This window comes from Drosophila santomea, unplaced genomic scaffold (genome assembly GCF_016746245.2).
Source record: "Drosophila santomea strain STO CAGO 1482 unplaced genomic scaffold, Prin_Dsan_1.1 Segkk85_quiver_pilon_scaf, whole genome shotgun sequence".
Taxonomy (NCBI): Eukaryota; Metazoa; Arthropoda; class Insecta; order Diptera; family Drosophilidae; genus Drosophila; species Drosophila santomea.
Window position 1 is genome coordinate 132,525 of NW_025319021.1, and position 18,170 is coordinate 150,694.

An 18,170-nucleotide genomic window follows, 5' to 3' on the forward strand; every position below is an offset into this window, starting at 1 on the left:
CTCGGACATAAATGGCGTCGCCATACGCCTTTTGCGAGGCGTCACAGAACCCATGATGTTCTACCTTCAAGTGGGGTCGGAATGCGACCTAGCGGGGAATGTAATTTTCCCGGAAATCAACCCATCTCTTGCAGTATTTTTGAGGGAGGACATCGTCCCATCCTAGATCCTGGAGCCAAATTTCCTGCATAAACATGTTTGCTCGGACAATGAAGGGGGCTAGTCAGCCGCCTGGATCGAATAACTTGGCAACTTGGGAAAGAACTTGACGCTTCGAGAACGACGACCCGGAGGTAAATGCTGGAGGAGTGAAGAAAAACTCATCAGACGTCGCCTTCCACCGCACGCCGAGAGTCTTGGCCCTAAATCGCCTTGCTATTGCCCCCTGGGGCTCTCGGATGGCTGCTTGCGCCTGCGTTTTTGAGTCTGCCCCAGCGAGCACGTCGTCGACGAACATGAAATGTCGGGTAATCTGACTCGTCTGCGGCTCTTCGTCTTCGGCGAGCTGTTGTAGGACCCGTATCGCCAGGAATGGAGCACAATTGATCACGAAGGTTACCGCCTTTAGTTCGTAGTCGCAGATTTCCCCATCGGAATTGCGAAACAGAATGCGCTGGAGAGGAGTATGCTTGGGGTCTACCCAAATCTGCCGGTACATCTTCTCGATGTCGGCGTTAAAGGCGAACTTAAAGTATCGCCACTTTGGAATAGTTAAAGGTGCCCCTCCGGGGGTCTGCTGAATGGACTGGGCCTGTCAACACCCAAACAAAAATGGTTTCCTGGCCGGAAAGGGATCTACAAATGTTTATTTTGCAGTTGCCGAGGAGAATAGACGGAAGAATGTCTGCTCCTATCAAGACATCAATCTGGGAGCTCTCAAAGAACTTGGGGTCCGCAAGGGGCATGTCCGGAAGATCCTTAGCAAGATCTTGTGGGATTGGATACGACGGAAGATTTCTGGCCAGGTGCGGAAGAACATAGGCTGCGGTCTCTAACTGTATCCCAGGTCATTAAGGCGATTAAATCGAAAAATTACACACCTTAGTGAGTTGACTGGTTTGGTTCAGGCCGGACACTTGGGCCTGGATAGCCTTGAAAGGAAGTCAGATTAAATTAAACAGCCATTCAGTAATGAAGGTCGCTTCGGACCCAGGGTTAATCAGGGCTCACGTTTGGAAGTTGCACCCCAGATGGCACACGTTAATGAGGGCAGTGCCCAGTAGAACGGCTCTTGAACCGGAAGCGAAGCATACTTGCACATCTGAGGGATCTTCAGAGGCGCCCGTGCCTTTTGGAATAGGTTCGGGCCGAGTCCTGGCTGTCGCAGTCGAATTTGGAGCGGTTGCAAATGGATTACCGAGGTGCAGGACGGTGTGATGCCGGCTGTGGCATGTGAAGCAGCTGTGGGCACTACTGCAATCCCGTTGCTGGTGCCCTCGTACGAAACAGTTTAGGCAGAGCTGCCTTCTCCTGATGTAGTCGAAACGACCATTTACATCCATTTCGTGGAACTGTGGATATAATCGAATAGGGTGGAACAGAGATCACACCCCTTGGGGCCTGAAGCCACCATGGTCGGCGACTCCGGAGCGGATCCGAAACTGGCGCGGTGTAGTGTACAGAACAGGACGGCTTAGCCTTGGTAGCCTGAAAAGGCCAGAAACTATAAAAAAAATCATTGATTCTGCGCCGCGACGCGTACTATAACCAAATGGAAAGTCCGCTAGATTATGGGATAACAGGTGTTAAGTGTCCCGTTTCTCTGCCTTGACAACTTCTATCATTTGATTGTTGTCCCAAATCAAAAGAATCTTCACTTTCTTAATTCACTTTAGTAGAACTTATCATGAGTACTCGACGGACGAAAGTAAATAAGTTTAAGCCAACATGTTTATAATCATAGAATAACCAGTGCTTCGATGCAACGCAGCTCGTAGTGCACCACTTATAGCGTTTAAATTAACATCCCAGCTAGAATGATCATTACCGATATAAGCGCGAATTGCGGCCAAAACGGATCGGTTTAATCTTTCACTAGCATTTGCTTGTGGCAAATATATATCTGTGCATCTATGAGTTATTCCAAAACTAGCCAAGAAGGACTCAAAGAAACTAGACTGAAATTAAGATCCGTTATCGGTTAAGACAACTTCAGGTACTCCAAAAGTGTAAAATATAGTGTTCTGTAGGTAGTAGCATTTTTAGGGGAGGTAAATCTCTTGAGTGGACAGAGAAAGTGCAATTTTTTACCGAGATAGGAACAGGGAATTCATTAATCGCATTTATTTTCCCATGATCCGTAAGAATTTGGCCCTCTCGAATTATAAATCCCAAATATCTTATTTCGCGCATACAAAACTTTGATTTTTCGACATTAATGGTAAGATTAGCTTTTTTCAGACAAAGCGCAATTTCATAAAGAGTGATCAAATGTGACTCAAAATCTTCTGAAAGCACGAAAAGATCATCTAAGTACACAAACACTCAAGTTCTTAAATGTGCAGGAATGACTTGATCCATTAGTCAACAAAGTGTTTGAGGAGCATTGCAAATACCGAAAGGCATTGTTTTGTATTGATAGAGAGGTCTGTTTGGAACGGTAAAAGCCGTATATTGCCGTGATTTTTCGTCTAGGGGTATCTGCCAAAACGCATGCTTCATGTCTAATCCAGTGATGTATTTAGCCGGAGGCAGTCGACTTAAAATCCCATCAATATGAGGTAACGGATATGCATCCTTCGTGGTAACCAATACGCAATTCCTGCTCCATGAACTTGTAGACTCTTCAATAACGTCCTGCGACAACATATGATCAACTTCAGCAAACATTAGTCCATAGCGGGAGAGACTGGCCAATGTCTCTGCTTGATCGGACTAGCTGTTCCTATATCAATTTTGTTCTGAATCAAGTTAGTTCTGCCTAATACTTTTTTAGCAAAGGAAGGAAATACTTTCACTATTGAATCTAAACGACTTTGTTGGTCTTTCTCCACCAACATCCAGTTCGGAAACAAGATGGTTGGTATGAATGTTTTTGTCTAATCCAAATTTGAAAAGGGATGGTGGAATGGTGTGGCTTTGAACATTCTAAATTCGTAAATTAAGTTATTCATGATGCAAACTTGGTTTATCGTTGCTTATCAATAACTCCACTAATTGACCTTCGGAGATGCCTTGATGAAGCCTATCAGCTAGATCTTCGATCGCACATTGATAATCTTCAAACGCTTCATTTTCACCTTGTCGTCTTTTCCTTATCTTTTCCCAAATATCAAGATCAGTCTCCGCTTTCTCAAAACGTTTACGAGATATATATAAATAAAGAGAGAAAGATATATTCAAATGATTCCCATCTTCATATTGTTCAGTCTTAAACTAGTTTTCTTTAATTAATTTATGCGTTAGTTCATAGTTTAAAAAGAAAAATTGAAATGCAAAAACAAGAAGAAGATTTTAAATCTCTTAAGCTTAATCGATTATTTGCATTATTTTTATGATACATTTTTATAAGAACAAAGAAGACTTATATATCATATTTTTGGCGCAATGAAAAAGAGCGGCCGCAGAAGGTGCAATTGTAATTATTTATACCTCAAAGGCTAGATTAGCACGAAGCCAGAAATCAAAACAAATGACGAAAACTCTATTACACCTTCTAGACAGGCGCAATGAATTGGGTTTGGTCGGCACCGCCTTCGCTCAGTGGGCGAGGTGCTCGCGGCTACAGCTAAGTTGGAAACGCTTGCAGGTAACGCGTATAACCTAGCAAGTGCATCAGCGAGGGCGGTTACAAAAGTGGCCGTGCTAATTGTACCTAACAATAAATGCCTTTACATTTATCCAAAGAGTTGGACCCTACAGCGGGCGGATGGTGCCCTATGCGGAAAGGACAACAGAGTCGTCTGACATGAATATGTGAATACAAATATTTATATTTCATTGCTCGAACGTTGAGCTTTCTTATATTTTTTTTGGGTCAGAAAACCAAATTAGGCCCACGAAGGGTTGATCTTGTCCCGTAATCCGAATTATTAAATTAATAATTCAGAAAATGTTAGTCGCAAAAATTCACTTATTCTCCAACTTAACTATTGCGAAGCCGGAGCGGTGGAATTAAAACCTTGGCTGTTATGCCGTCGGCAAGCAGTGTATTCGTAAGGGACGCAAGAGAGAGGGAGAACAAACTTTGGACAAAAAATCAATCAATCAATAATAATAATTTTGTTGTTGTCCCGCTTTTTAATTCGCGTTCCCGCCCTTATGGATTTGTAATAATGTTGTTGTTTTTGTCTCGCTTTTAATCTGTATTTATATTAATTCGTAATTTAACTATTTCGTACCGAAGGTTTGTTCCTGGAAAATGGCAGATAATATACGTATATGGAATATATGGGCATGCATGCAAATTAAATTTATTGTTGAATAATTATTTAAAAAAATAATTTTTTATTTAATATAATTTTTATTGGAGTGAAACTTTAAAACTTAATTCACAATTACAAGACTCTTTTCTTATTTTCAACCTTTCTTTTTCTCGTCCCGAATCAGACTGCCTCATTAAGAATGATTCTTTTCCTCCAAACCTCGGCAGGAGCTTTTCTTAAAACTTATTTAACTTTGATTTGTGTTTAGATTAAAAGCTTGGTGATGAAATTGCTTCTCCGCATTGTGAAATTCAAATTTGTTGACCAATGCAGATTGAAGCGCAATAAGTTCTTGGTCACCAAGAGGAGGCTGTGTTTACGTTAGGTTAGTTTGTTTATTTAAGTGGCCAAGCTGTGGGCCGGCAACGGCTTGGTTCTCATGACTTGGTGGGAAGATTTGGATTTGTTTATATAAACAGTGGCAGGCCGGCGAAGTGCGACTTTTGAGAACAAAGGAAAGTCAATCTTTCAGATTGGATTTCGAAAAATTATTTATAATTTGGGCAAGGGCCCCTGAATCATGGGTTTGATAACTCTCCCCCTTCTAAAATGGAGCGTCCCGATTCATTTCGAGTTTCATTTAGGTGATCCCTTAATTCTGTTAAAAATTCTTCTTGATTAAAAGATTTTTCTATATCTGGCCGATGTTTTTTGGTTACAAATATAATGTGAATATATTTGATAATAATTAAAAAAAATAAATATATAATGATTAAAATTAATAATATAAAGGAAAGTGATATCTTGGTATTATTAACTTTAATAAATGGATTAAAAATTTTAATATTATCTAAAGGGAGTTAAGATTAAAAATTTTAATATTATCTAAAGGGAGTTATTATTCAACTTTATTTTTGATAAAGCATCGGCTACCACATTTGTTGTTCCTGGTTTGTAGACTATTTTAGGAGTGAAGCTTTCTATGAATGAGTACCACCTTTTCCTTTCTATGTTAGGATTTTTGTCAGAAATTGTAAATGACAATGACTGATGGTCAGTCTGAATTTCAATGCCTACTACTCCATATAAATAATTTCTCAGATTTTTTAATGCCCAAACAATTGCTAGTAGCTCCTTTTTATTCGTAGCATATAGTTGTTCGGTTTTATTGAGTGTTTTTGAAATAAAGGTAATTGGTTTATTCTCTTGGGATAAAACTGCACCTATAGCTATATCTGATGCGTCTGTTGTTAAAGTGAACTTTTTATTGTAGTCGGGTTGTACTAATTCTACTTGAGCAATTAGGTTTTCTTTAATTTCATTGAATGCTTGTATAGCTGATTTGTCAAGTTGTATAGAAATTTTTAGCGACATGCGTCTAGCTACTTTTCCATTTTCTCCTCCTAAATATTTTGTCAAAGGTTTGGCAATTTGTGCGTAATTTCGGACGAATTTTCTATAGTATCCGGCTAAGCCTAAAAAGCTTCGTAACTCTCGGATATTCTTTGGAATTGGATAACTTTGAATAGTTGCTATTTTTTCAGGATCAGTTTTAATTACATTGTGAGAAACAATATAACCAAGAAATGCTGTTTCTAATTTGAAAAATTTAGATTTTTCAAGAGAAATTTTCATATTTGCCTGTTGTAAAATATTAATTATTTGAATTAGATCAGTATAATGTTGTTCAATTGTATTCGAAAAGATTATAATATCATCCATATAAACATGACAAGTTTTTCCGACTTGTTCTCTTAATATATCATCCATTGCTCTTTGAAAAATTCTAGGGGCGTTTGTTAACCCAAATGGCATACGTAAGAATTCAAACTTCCCATTTTTAATAGAAAAAGCGGTTTTTTCAATATCGGAATCATTCATTAAAATTTGATGGAAGCCGGATTCCAAGTCGATGGTTGAGAAGTATTTTGATTTTCCTAGGTTCGCTAGTATGACGGATGGATCTTGCATTGGATACCGATCAGGTATCGTATTTTCATTTAATTTTTTATAATCAATAACTAGTCGATGTTTTGATGTTCCATCTTCGTTTTGACCCTTTTTGGGTACTACTAAGACTGGCGAATTGTAAGGGCTTCTACTTGGTCTTATAATTTGTTCCCTTAGCATTCTATCGATTTCATTATTAACGAAATCTGAGACCGACATAGCATAAGGATATTGTTTTCCATATATTGCTCTGTCATGTTCGGTATTTACTTCACCTCGAAAATCGGTTCGAAATGGGATATGCATATCTATTTTTGAATGCTCCCTTTCGATTGTGTTTATAATGTCATTTTCTAAATCTTTTATTTGATTTGAAAATATTTTAACATTATTTAATTCCTGCAAGGATAATTCTACGACGGCGTGTTCAGGATTTTTATTTCCCAAACTTTTCAATTTTAAATTGACGGAATTAACATCGTCGGCGCGTTCAGGATTTTTATTTCCCAAACTTTTCAATTAGAATTTGACGGAATTAACATCGTCGGCGTGTTCAGGATTTTTATTTCCCAAACTATATAAACTTTCTTCAGCAATTACTGATTCATGTTCATACTCTTTTTGAGTATCGAAGTATTTTTTTATAATATACTCTTTCAACGGAAGAGTATTATTATCCCCAATTAAACACAATTCGTGTTTTTCTTCACTGACTTTGTATAAAAATTTTTCTTGTCCCCCGTTATATTCCTAGATGCCTTTTTCAATATCTACGAGCCCCAACCACTATTAATTCGAACAGCATGTGATTTTTGCAGTGTGCAATGTTCAACACACGATAGTTTCGATACTATTACAGATAGCGTATGTCAATGTATTTTTTCTTAAAGAGAATTTTGTTCTCTTTACGATGATAAAAAAATATTTCTTGTATTTACAACAACAACAAAAATATGAGTACTTTATTCAAAACGTAGACTTAAGAGATAAGAAAAAATTGACCACTATTAATTCGAACGCTGCTTAATATAACAAATTAATATAAATTAAAATTGTGTAACGTCACCTTTGGCCTGTATTACACATTTAATACGTTTTGGCATTGATTTCAACAAATTTTGGCAATGTTCTCGAGAAATCGAGTCCCACATCTCTTGCAATTTTATTTTAAGGTCAGAAATGTTCCTTTGTGGCTCATTGCGAAGCTTTCTTTTCATTAGCCACCAAATATTTTCAATGGGGCTTAGATCAGGACTATTTGCTGGCCAATCTAAAACCTCCATTTGTTTATATTGAAGCCAATTTTTTGTTGTTTTGGCTGTGTGCGATGATGCTCCGTCCTGCTGAAAGGTGAATTCACTTTGACTGATCTGCAGTAATTTAAATTTTTTTGCATTCTGCATTGTGTTATTATTTGCAGATTTTAACTAGATAGTGATTCCGTTAGATTGGTTGCTTTTGTTTTGTTCTTCTTTTGTGATAACGGTAAGCTTGCGCAGCGTTCGAATTAATAGTGGTCAATTTTTTCTTATCTCTTAAGTCTACGTTTTGAATAAAGTACTCATATTTTTGTTGTTGTTGTAAATACAATAAATATTTTTTTATCATCGTAAAGAGAACAAAATTCTCTTTAAGAAAAAATACATTGACATACGCTATCTGTAATAGTATCGAAACTATCGTGTGTTGAACATTGCACACTGAAAAAATCACATGCTGTTCGAATTAATAGTGGTTGGGGCTCGTAGTTTAGCACCTATTCTTCTTAATAAGTTGATCCCAATTAATAGATCGGATTCTAGACCTTCGATTTCATAAAATAAATATCTAACACCAAATATATTTATCATATGATAATATTTTATTATTGAATGCCCATGGACTGTGGATATTCTTTTATATATTGATAGTTCATTTTTGTTTTCGTAAATTCCCTTTTTAATATAACATGCCGTAACACAGGGGCGTCGATTAATATATTTAGTTCCCTTTTTGTTTTTCTATCCACCCTTATTATATGAGGCATTCCTCTGTTGGTTGCTGATCTAAAAAATGGTCCTCGTTAATGTTGTTTACCCTCATAGTTTTTTGAGCTGGTTGAATAACTGACCCAGTTGATTCCCTTTTTAATGGGACTTGCGGTTCAGTTTTTTGTGTTTGGGTTTGATTATAATTATTTCTTTGCGAAAAATTATTATAATTCTGCCTGTTATTATTGTACCTTTTATAATTGTTATTCGGACGATTGTAGTTATTATTCGGACGATTGTAGTTATTATTCGGACGATTGTAGTTATTATTCGGACGATTGTAGTTATTATTCGGACGATTTTGAATCCTAATGGTGCTATCAACTTCCATAGGTTCTGGTGTGGGTTGATCTTTGGAATTGTAGTTATTACCGTTTTGTGGCCAATTATTATTCATTCTATTTGAAGTGTTGTTATTCTGTCTAGAATTTACTGGATTAAATCTAAGGTTATTTCCCTGATTTTTATTTTCATTTTTGAACCCATAATACCTATTTGCGAATTGGGCTCGAAAGTTATTTGATTCTAATTCTTGGCACTTACCCAAGGGGTCCGCAAGTCCGGTGGATTAAGAGAAAAGAGAGTTTCTGAGATCGAACCATTCAATCCAGAAATAAAAATTCGAAGAGCGTTGCTCCTAATTGTTTTAATAGTTTCTTTGCTTATTTCGCTGTCCTTTCCATAAGTCATTATAGTTTTATTTACGAGTAATGTCATTTTCTTGTTAACTTCATTGTAAAAATCTGTAATGGTCATGCGTCCCTGTCTAAGGACGCTTAATTCTGATTCCAGAATATGGATTGGTCTTTTATCATTATAAATAAAATCCAACCTAGAAAGAATTGCTTGAAAGTTTAAAACGGTACCATGGTTAGTTAGAGCATCGTGTGCTGCTCCCATGATTTTATTACGAAGGATTGTTAAAGCGATAAAATATTGTTTACTTTCAATTTTATACAGACTCATTGCGTTTTCTGCCGCTTCTCTCCAGCCTACATATTGGGTTGGTTCACCTGTGAACTTTGGTAAGGATTTAACTACCTCTAGTGTAGTTTCGCATTTTATAGTTCGGTCATATGTTTGGGTTTTATAATCTTTAACTTCATTTTTGTTAGCGGTTAATAGTCCCTCTATCCCTTCAATTTTCTTGGTAACTTCACCTAATTGTACATTTATTAATCGGTTTATTAATTCCATAGTCAGACTGCTGGCGCTAGATAACCCGCCCGCAGAATTGTTTGGTGTTGAACCTCCGGTTGCCATTTTTAAATTAAAATTCTCATAACTTTCGGTTAAATTTTCCAGATTGTTCTCTTTTAATTAATTTTTTTAAAATTGATTTAGTAATGTTAAAACTTTGTAATGTTCTCTTTATCTTGATCTTATTTTATTAATTTAATGTCTTAATATTACTTTTTTGCTCACGATACTTTCCGATGGAGTCTTCCTTCAGTGTATCTTTCGTTGGGGTCTTCCTTCAGTTAAATTGTTCAGATTTTTCTCTGTTGGGGTCTTCCTTCACTTAAATTGTTCTGTTTATTTCCCGTTGGGGTCTTCCTTCTCAGAATGTAACCTGTTCACGTATCAAATATTCTTCCTTCCTTCTTTAATGTTTTCTGTATTGGTTTTAAATATTTAAAAGTGAGTTTGACATAGGTGTTTCTCCTTTTCTTTTAGTTTATATCTTTCATCTGGTTTTGTTCACTCCTTAATCACTCGTAGTTTTTCGTTTTTGGTTGATGTTGATTTTTTATTTGTTATCGTGTTCCTGTAATTATACCCGTTACTCGTAGAGTAAAAGGGTATACTAGATTCGTTGAAAAGTATGTAACAGGCAAAAGGAAGCGTTTCCGACCATATAAAGTATATATATTCTTGATCAGGATCAATAGCCGAGTCGATTTGACCATGTCCGTCCGTTGGGCGCCAATTAAATTTATTGTTGAATAATTATTTAAAAAAATAATTTTTTATTTAATATAATTTTTATTGAAGTGAAACTTTTAAACTTAATTCACAATTACAAGACTCTTTTCTTATTTTCAACCTTTCTTTTTCTCGTCCCGAATCAGACTGCCTCATTAAGAATGATTCTTTTCCTCCAAACCTCGGCCAGGAGCTTTTCTTAAAACTTCTTTAACTTTGATTTGTGTTTAGATTAAAAGCTTGGTGATGAAATTGCTTCTCCGCATTGTGAAATTCAAATTTGTTGACCAATGCAGATTGAAGCGCAATAAGTTCTTGGTCACCAAGAGGAGGCTGTGTTTACGTTAGGTTAGTTTGTTTATTTAAGTGGCCAAGCTGTGGGCCGGCAACGGCTTGGTTCTCATGACTTGGTGGGAAGATTTGGATTTGTTTATATAAACAGTGGCAGGCCGGCGAAGTGCGACTTTTGAGAACAAAGGAAAGTCAATCTTTCAGATTGGATTTCGAAAAATTATTTATAATTTGGGCAAGGGCCCCTGAATCATGGGTTTGATAACTTGCATACATATGTAAGGCCACAGTAAAGCGTCGAGAAGTGTACTGCATTTGGATGTAAAGGACAGAAAAATTATGTGGCGAAAAAATAGCACACACCAAGATGAGAAAAAACAAGAGAGAACGCTATAGTCGAGTTCCCCGACTATCTGATACCCGTTACTCAGTGAAAGTGCGAAGGAGAGTCTTCAGCACTGACAGTTTTTGGGCGTAAGAGTGGGCGTGGCAAAAAGTTTTTTGGCAAATCGATAGAAATTTACAAGACTAATACAAAAATGAAAAAATATCAAAACATTTTTCAAAAGTGTGGGCGTGGCAGCTTTGGGCGGTTTGTGGGCGTTAGAGAGTGCGTGGCAAAAAGTTTTTTGGCAAATCGGTAGAAATTTACAAGACCAATAAAAAACTGAAACGGTTTGTGGGCGTTAGAGTGGGCAAACTTGCGCTGCTTCTATGTCTCTCTGGAGTCTGTCCAGAGATCTTGACGTTCATACGGACGGGCAAACAGACGGACATGGCCAAATCGACTCGGTTTTTGATCCTGATCAAGAATATATATACTTTATATGGTCGGAAACGCTTCCTTCTGCCTGCTACATACTTTTCAACGAATCTAGTATACCCTTTTATTGTACGAGTAACGGGTATAAATATCTCAAACGCGGCGGACTGTCCGGCGAACAAGGAAATTCGCAAACACAGTGCACACCAGTTGGTTGAAAATTTGCGGAGTTAGAATTGCGTCGACATATAATTGTGTACATATGTATGTACATACGTACATATGTACATCCAGGATGTATGGAATGAATATATATGTAACTATGTATGATGTATGAGCATATGAACATGTGTAGATATGTATGATGTATGAACATATGACCATATGTATGTATGTATATGACCGTTTGCTCGTTGATGTACGAAAAAAGAACGGAACGAAGCGAAGACGGATTGAAAAGAAAATCGATCTATGAGGAAAACTGAATTTCTCACCTGCCGTTCTGTCGAAAAATTCGCGGATGTGGAATTGACACGGAAAATAGTCTTACAGCAATGCGACCAAAATTGAATGTTCGGAGCTTTGCTGAAGACCGGTAGTGAGAAAATTTAAGAGGGCTCGTACTTATCTTGGCGGAACAAATGGCCGGGAACTGCTGGCAAACGGGAAGAATATCCTGGCTTGAAGGACCAATGTTTTGTAGGGAGGCGTAGTCCTCCAGAGATGAGGGCAAGCGTTGTCGAATTGGGAAATTCCCACGGCGCAGAGCGAAAGTAGAAAAGAACACCACCAAGGGGACGAAGAAGATGCACGAAGAAGCGGGGGCGTCGTGGGCATAAGTTCTGCTTTATTCAGTTGCATTTATGAGACTAATTATAGCTTAAACTAGAGCTGCGCGCTTACCCGTTTTACTTCGCTAAAGCGGGCTCGGGTGATCGACGGCGGCCGACCGCGGAGTTTGGAGAGCGCGATCTCGGATGAGAGCGAGAGCGTATGGCGGAAAAGAGGGGCGAGGGCGGACGAGAGCGAAATCTCTGTGCGCAGGTGCGATACAGTGGCCCCTCACATTAACAAGGGCAAATCCCTAAAACTGTCTAGATCGAATTTTTAGTTTTTAACATCGTTTAGTTTTAACATCGTACATAAGTACACGCGAATGTTTTAAAACTAAGGAGAGGTCATAAATAAGGTAAAAATTAGCGGACCAAGGTCTTATGGAACGCCGGATGTGACTCGGAGAATACAAGATACAATACAATATCACCCTTTGTATCCTGCCATAAATATAAATGAATATATAAAGAATTTACAAGTTCAACCAGGAAACCTTATTAACTGAGTTTTCTTACTAGAAGTAATGATTAACAGTCACATTCTTGACTATAGTCGGTGTTTGAAGGTTATTTTTAAAGCCATTTGTTATGAAAAAATTAAGCTGAATTAGAGTTTAGTGGTTGTTGATCTGCGTTTTATGAAACCGTGCTGACATGGTTATATATTTGACCTAAAATAGTAATGCAAATTTGGAGTGACATTTTCCAAAAGAATGGGGATAGCCGATAATTTAGAAATATATTTTATCATTGCTTTCATCAAAATTGTTCCCTTTTTAATGGAGAGGAAGCACAAAATATCCGTCCATAGCACATTGGGCCAACGAGCCGATTTTTCGACGAAAATTAAAGTTTTAAGGCTAGGTTCTTGAAATTTCGTACATATGATAGTGTCGATGCATATAAGAACATATCCAAGTTTCAGACCGATCTAACCACGCCTTCCCTAGCCGCCCATATGAGATAGGTTTCCTATCTCATAATAATCTCATAATTAATAATGCTAGCACTCGTTAAATTCAGCAAATGTTTTAATTTAATTTTTTTAACACAACCTTAATATTAATAACTAAAAAACAAGAGAGAACGCTATAGTCGAGTTCCCCGACTATCTGATACCCGTTACTCAGCTAGTGTAAGTGCGAAGGACAGTTTTAGGCGGTTTGTGGGCGTTAGAGTGGGCGTGGCCAAAAGTTTTTTGGCAAATAGATAGAAATTTACAAGACTAATACAAAAATGAAAAAATATCAAAACATTTTTCAAAATTGTGGGCGTGGCAGCTTTGGGCGGTTTGTGGGCGTTAGAGTGGGCGTGGCAAAAAGTTTTTTTGCAAATCGATAGAAATTTACAAGACCAATACAAAAATGAAAAAATATTAAAACATTTTTCAAAAATGTGGGCGTGGCAGTTTTGGGCGGTTTGTGGGCGTTAGAGTAGGCGTGGCAACCTGAATCGACAAACTTGCGCTGCGTCTATGTCCCTGGAGTCTGTATACTTAATCTCAACTTTCTAGCTTTTGTAGTTCCTGAGATCTCGACGTTCATACGGACAGACGGACAGACGGCCAGACGGACAGACAGACGGACGGACAGACGGACATGGCCAGATCGACTCGACTACTGATCCTGATCAAGAATATATATACTTTATATGGCCGGAAACGCTTCCTTCTACCTGTTACATACTTTTCAACGAATCTAGTATACCCTTTTACTCTACGAGTAACGGGTATAATAACAATGCATTCAAAATGACTATAAATAAGTATACTACATTTAAAAATTTTCATAAAAGTCGTGTTTTACATCAAGATCTATTGAAAAATGATTTTCAGTGTCAGAATCTGAATCACTATCACTATTGTTAGCATCAAAATCGGGAACATTGTTATTATTGTTGATGTTAACAAAATGTAGCAAGTTTGGTGATTTCAAAAGTTCGATTACGTCTGGTAGGTAGTTTATTTTGCTGGCCCAATCTTTTTGTTATATAGATGCTCGACACAAGAGGATCTGAGGAATCCATTGCTCTGTGGAAAACGTCTGCCATGTTGTTCTTCCTTGTACTCTTTCTAGCATGTAACCTCCTGTCACTCTTATAGTATTTGTTGCGAGCCTCTAAGGCGTTTTCGCCAAGAACACCTAATGGAAGGATTGATGCTTCTATTATTTGGTAGCCGTTCATTAACACTTTATGGACCGTTGCCGATATTGGAAACCATGGTTATCGATCATGGGATCAATTGGCAGGTCACAAGAAATAGCAATTAAAATATTGCTAAAATATGCAATGAGGAACTCATCAAGACCTAAAATTTAAGCTAGTAGCTTAGGTTGTGCAAACGCCCTCCTTGCTGTATTACCGTCGTTGGTATTACCATTGCCATTCTGCTTAGGCTTATCCACATGTAGAGCCATAGCATTCCACATCTGCTTCTGAATCGTTTTTTTTTGGTTCGCCATTTCTTCTTTTCCATTTTTATCTCTCACTTGCCATTTTTTAAGATTCAGTCTATATGCAATTTTAAGAATGAATTCAAAAAATCGAATCCAGGCATGTAGAGGACTTATGCCATAATTTAATGCTTCATGTCTTGGCTTAAATTTTGGTGAGTCCATTTCAGCATTATGCAAGAAGTCTTTTGGACTCGCTCCACATATCGGACACAATTGGCAAGATTTAGTTTCAGTCAAAATGTTTAAAACTTTTCCATCCAAAAGTGTCATTTGAAGATCATATTTAACTGAAATTGATTTTACATTTACAACGGTGCAGACATATGAAGATTATCCAAATTTTTTTTCTCAGCAAGAATATGGTCTTTTGTCTCTTTAACAAACTCAAGCTTGACTGGTCTACAAAATCTAATCGACTGAGGAGTACGATTCATCCAAAATACATTTCCAATATGGTCTATTAATTTTAGGGGTATTAATGTTGTCGCAAAGAGCGAGTCGTCAGAAAGCAATGAATCACATCCAAAAAAGTGTTGCTTTTAGCTGCTTTGTCCGGTTGTTCCGTCAAATCCATAGCTTACAATAAGGGTCAGTCAGACTTAAAGTATTGCCAAGCTGCTCAAATAAATCTTCTTGCATTTGAATTATACGGCAACTAGTGTTGTCTAAAAGACTTTGCAGCGGGACTTCAGCAACTGACTCGGTTACATTAATATCAAAAGGTCTACATTTTAACTTCGCTTCTCTCACTTTATTGTAAGCAGGTAAAAGTTCACAAGAAATGCTAAGCTCGCGAAAGTTGATGTATTTACTTTTACTCAATGAATTTTTAATCAGATATGCTAAAGCCTCATCCTCCGTTAGTCGAACCGAGTCATTTTTCTGAGTAAAAAGCTTTTTTCTAGCCTTATTGGAGTCATTCGGAATAAAAAATGTATTTTTTAACACAAGGGCTGTATCCTTATCGTTCGATTTTTTGGCCGCAACTGTAGCGGCATGCACAAGAAGAGGGGTGTTGTGACCCTGATTTACAGCTAAATCGGTTGCAATTTTCTCTCCTGACGGGGACTGGCGGTAATATATTCAATCCAACTCGTCTTGATGTAGACGGCTTTGGATTTGAAGACAACAGTGAAGTTACTGTTATAACCATGTTGGACGAAAGCCATTTGGTATGCTTTGTCTTAAATCTGGCCATATTTCTATTACAATTTGCCAAATTCTTTTGAATGAAAAGGTGAAAGCTTCTCACTTTGGTGTTGATTTCAACCATTTTCTCCGTGCTTAAGTCGAATTCTTTCAGTTCATCATAAATCCAACTCGAAACGGAAGATGCTCTACGATTGTTTTGTATGTAGATATCAAGCAGTTGCTCATAGGCGAACTCAACCACAGCTGTTATATTAAGGATTATACACATCGGAGCAAAAAGGAGCAAAAACGATTTTCAAAATTAGTTTATATACACTTTGCACTATAATGACACATAATTACTTTTTGGCACAAATTGGCACAAAATTAGTTATACTCCAAAAAAGACGGGCTAGCAGGTTAGCTTTTTTCTACTTTTGGACAACACGAATAACCGCACACAAAAAACACATTAACAAACATGAACGAAATTTTTTTTAATACAAATATTCTACATACCTTGGTTATTCTTTTCCATAATTTTTGTAAAAATTGGTTAAACCACAAAAATTTCGGTACGCTCGCAAGTCAACAAAATTTTTCCCGCGGTTTTTAGTTTTGCACGCATGCAATCAAACAGCTGACTTAGAAGGGCTTCCAAAATTTAAGGGATGCATCAAAACAACTAAAATCTTTTAATTCATTTTAGTCGAAGTATATACTATTCAAATTATATTATTAAAACAGGTTTCCTTTCTATGAAAAATTTGAATTTTCGTCAAAAAATCGGCGCGTTGGCCCAATGTGCATTGATGGAAAAATTTAAAGGATAAATAGAAACTCAGCACACAGGCAGGAATTCCTTCAGGACCTGGCGAAAATACAGGCCTAACACGCTGAATTGTTATGTTTGACTTAGATACCGCGTAAGAAAAAGGCTGTCCGTTACCTTATAACGTAAAATACATTGTTTAAAAAACTTACCAATAAGAACGGAAAAATGTAGCCAAGTTCTTTTTCTTTTCTTTTTCAGTACCTTTATGAAAATGAAATAATTTAATTTAGGATTGCAATGAAAGTCTGCTCAATACCTACACTTGTTTTCAGACACAAATTTTGTTTAGCTCTTGTATGGACTCTTAAATGTCACACACACAAACACGGCCAAAACAGGAGCACATTATCTGACTGGATGCTCTTTCATTGCTGGCAAACACAGCACGATTGCGTGGTCGCTATAAATATTCAACTTATGCTAGCCTTAAAATTTGTTTTAAAATTAAAATTGTTTTCATTTCGTATTTATGTTCAGCAAAATAAAGAGCGTGCGAATTAAAATTGATGTTAAAAAATTATTTAAAAAAATATTTTATTTTTATATTTTAATAAATTTATTGGTGATAAACTTTTTCACTTAAACAATATTACAAGACACTATTATCTGATTTTATCTTCGATCGTTCTCGATCCGATCCCGAAACAGACTGACTCTTAGATTCTGAATCCTGATCCATTCAACCTCGGCCAGAAGCTTTTCTTTGGAAACTTCTTGAACTTTCAATTATGTTTAGAATAAAAGCTTGATGCTGAAATTATTTCTTGCATTGTGAAATTCAATTATGCTGACCGATGCAGTTTGATTGAAGCGCAATAAGTTGACCATGGTTTGGTCTCCAAGCGGAAGCTGTGTTTTTTTTGGAGTTTGATTGTTTATCTTAGCGGGGAGCTAAGCGCTGGCAAAGGCAATGACAAAAACAAAGACAAAGGAAATGCCGCCTAGATTGAAATTTAAAATTTGTTTATAAACTGGGATAGAGTGCTATGTTTACGGGTTGGATAACTCTCCCCCTTCTAAAATGACGCGTCCCGCTTCATTACGAATATGTAATCGGATATTTCATAATCTGTAAAATGGTTTGTGGTTATGTATTCAAGAATTTTACTTTCTAAATTTGTATATGAAATGTTGTTTATTGTGGTTGTTCCGTTAAATGTTATTAGAAATGACCCATTTAAGTGGGAGTTGTTAACAATATTGTAACCATTTATAAAAATGGCACCATCTTGGATGATATCTATTTCCTTATTTTTTTCCCTTATTTTCTTACAAGTGGATTTTTCTCCATTTAATAATTTGGTAAAACAAGTTTTTTCCTTACTTATAGTACAGTAATTGTTAAAAAGTTCGGTCTTAAATGTAGACATTTCATAATATGTATTGTCGCATTTTGCGACTTGATTGCTTATTACTAGTTTTCCATCGCCTTTTGAAATCGCTCTAGCATAGTATATTTCGCATCTGTTATAAACTATAGGGTATTTTACATAAATTATTAAGAGTTCTTTATGTAATACGATTTTGAACACAGAGATATCCATTAGGTCTGCAATGATTACTGGTCTTAATTCGTGACTTAATATTTCTT

At 36.8% G+C, this 18,170-nt stretch overlaps 1 protein-coding gene across 2 annotated transcripts in view; it reads left to right on the plus strand.

Moving 5' to 3' along the window:
• Positions 1-18,170, plus strand: part of LOC120457867 (eukaryotic translation initiation factor 4B) — an 85,202-nt gene that overhangs the window by 33,119 nt on the left and 33,913 nt on the right. Inside the window, exon 5 of one of the 2 annotated variants that reach the window (XM_039645393.1) lies at positions 16,852-16,902. The exons of the other annotated variant lie outside the window; for it this stretch is intronic. Coding sequence (XP_039501327.1) covers positions 16,852-16,887 — 36 coding nt within the window. The 3' untranslated portion in view covers positions 16,888-16,902. Of the gene's footprint in view, positions 1-16,851; positions 16,903-18,170 lie in introns of those variants that run through there. 2 annotated transcript variants of the gene reach the window in all.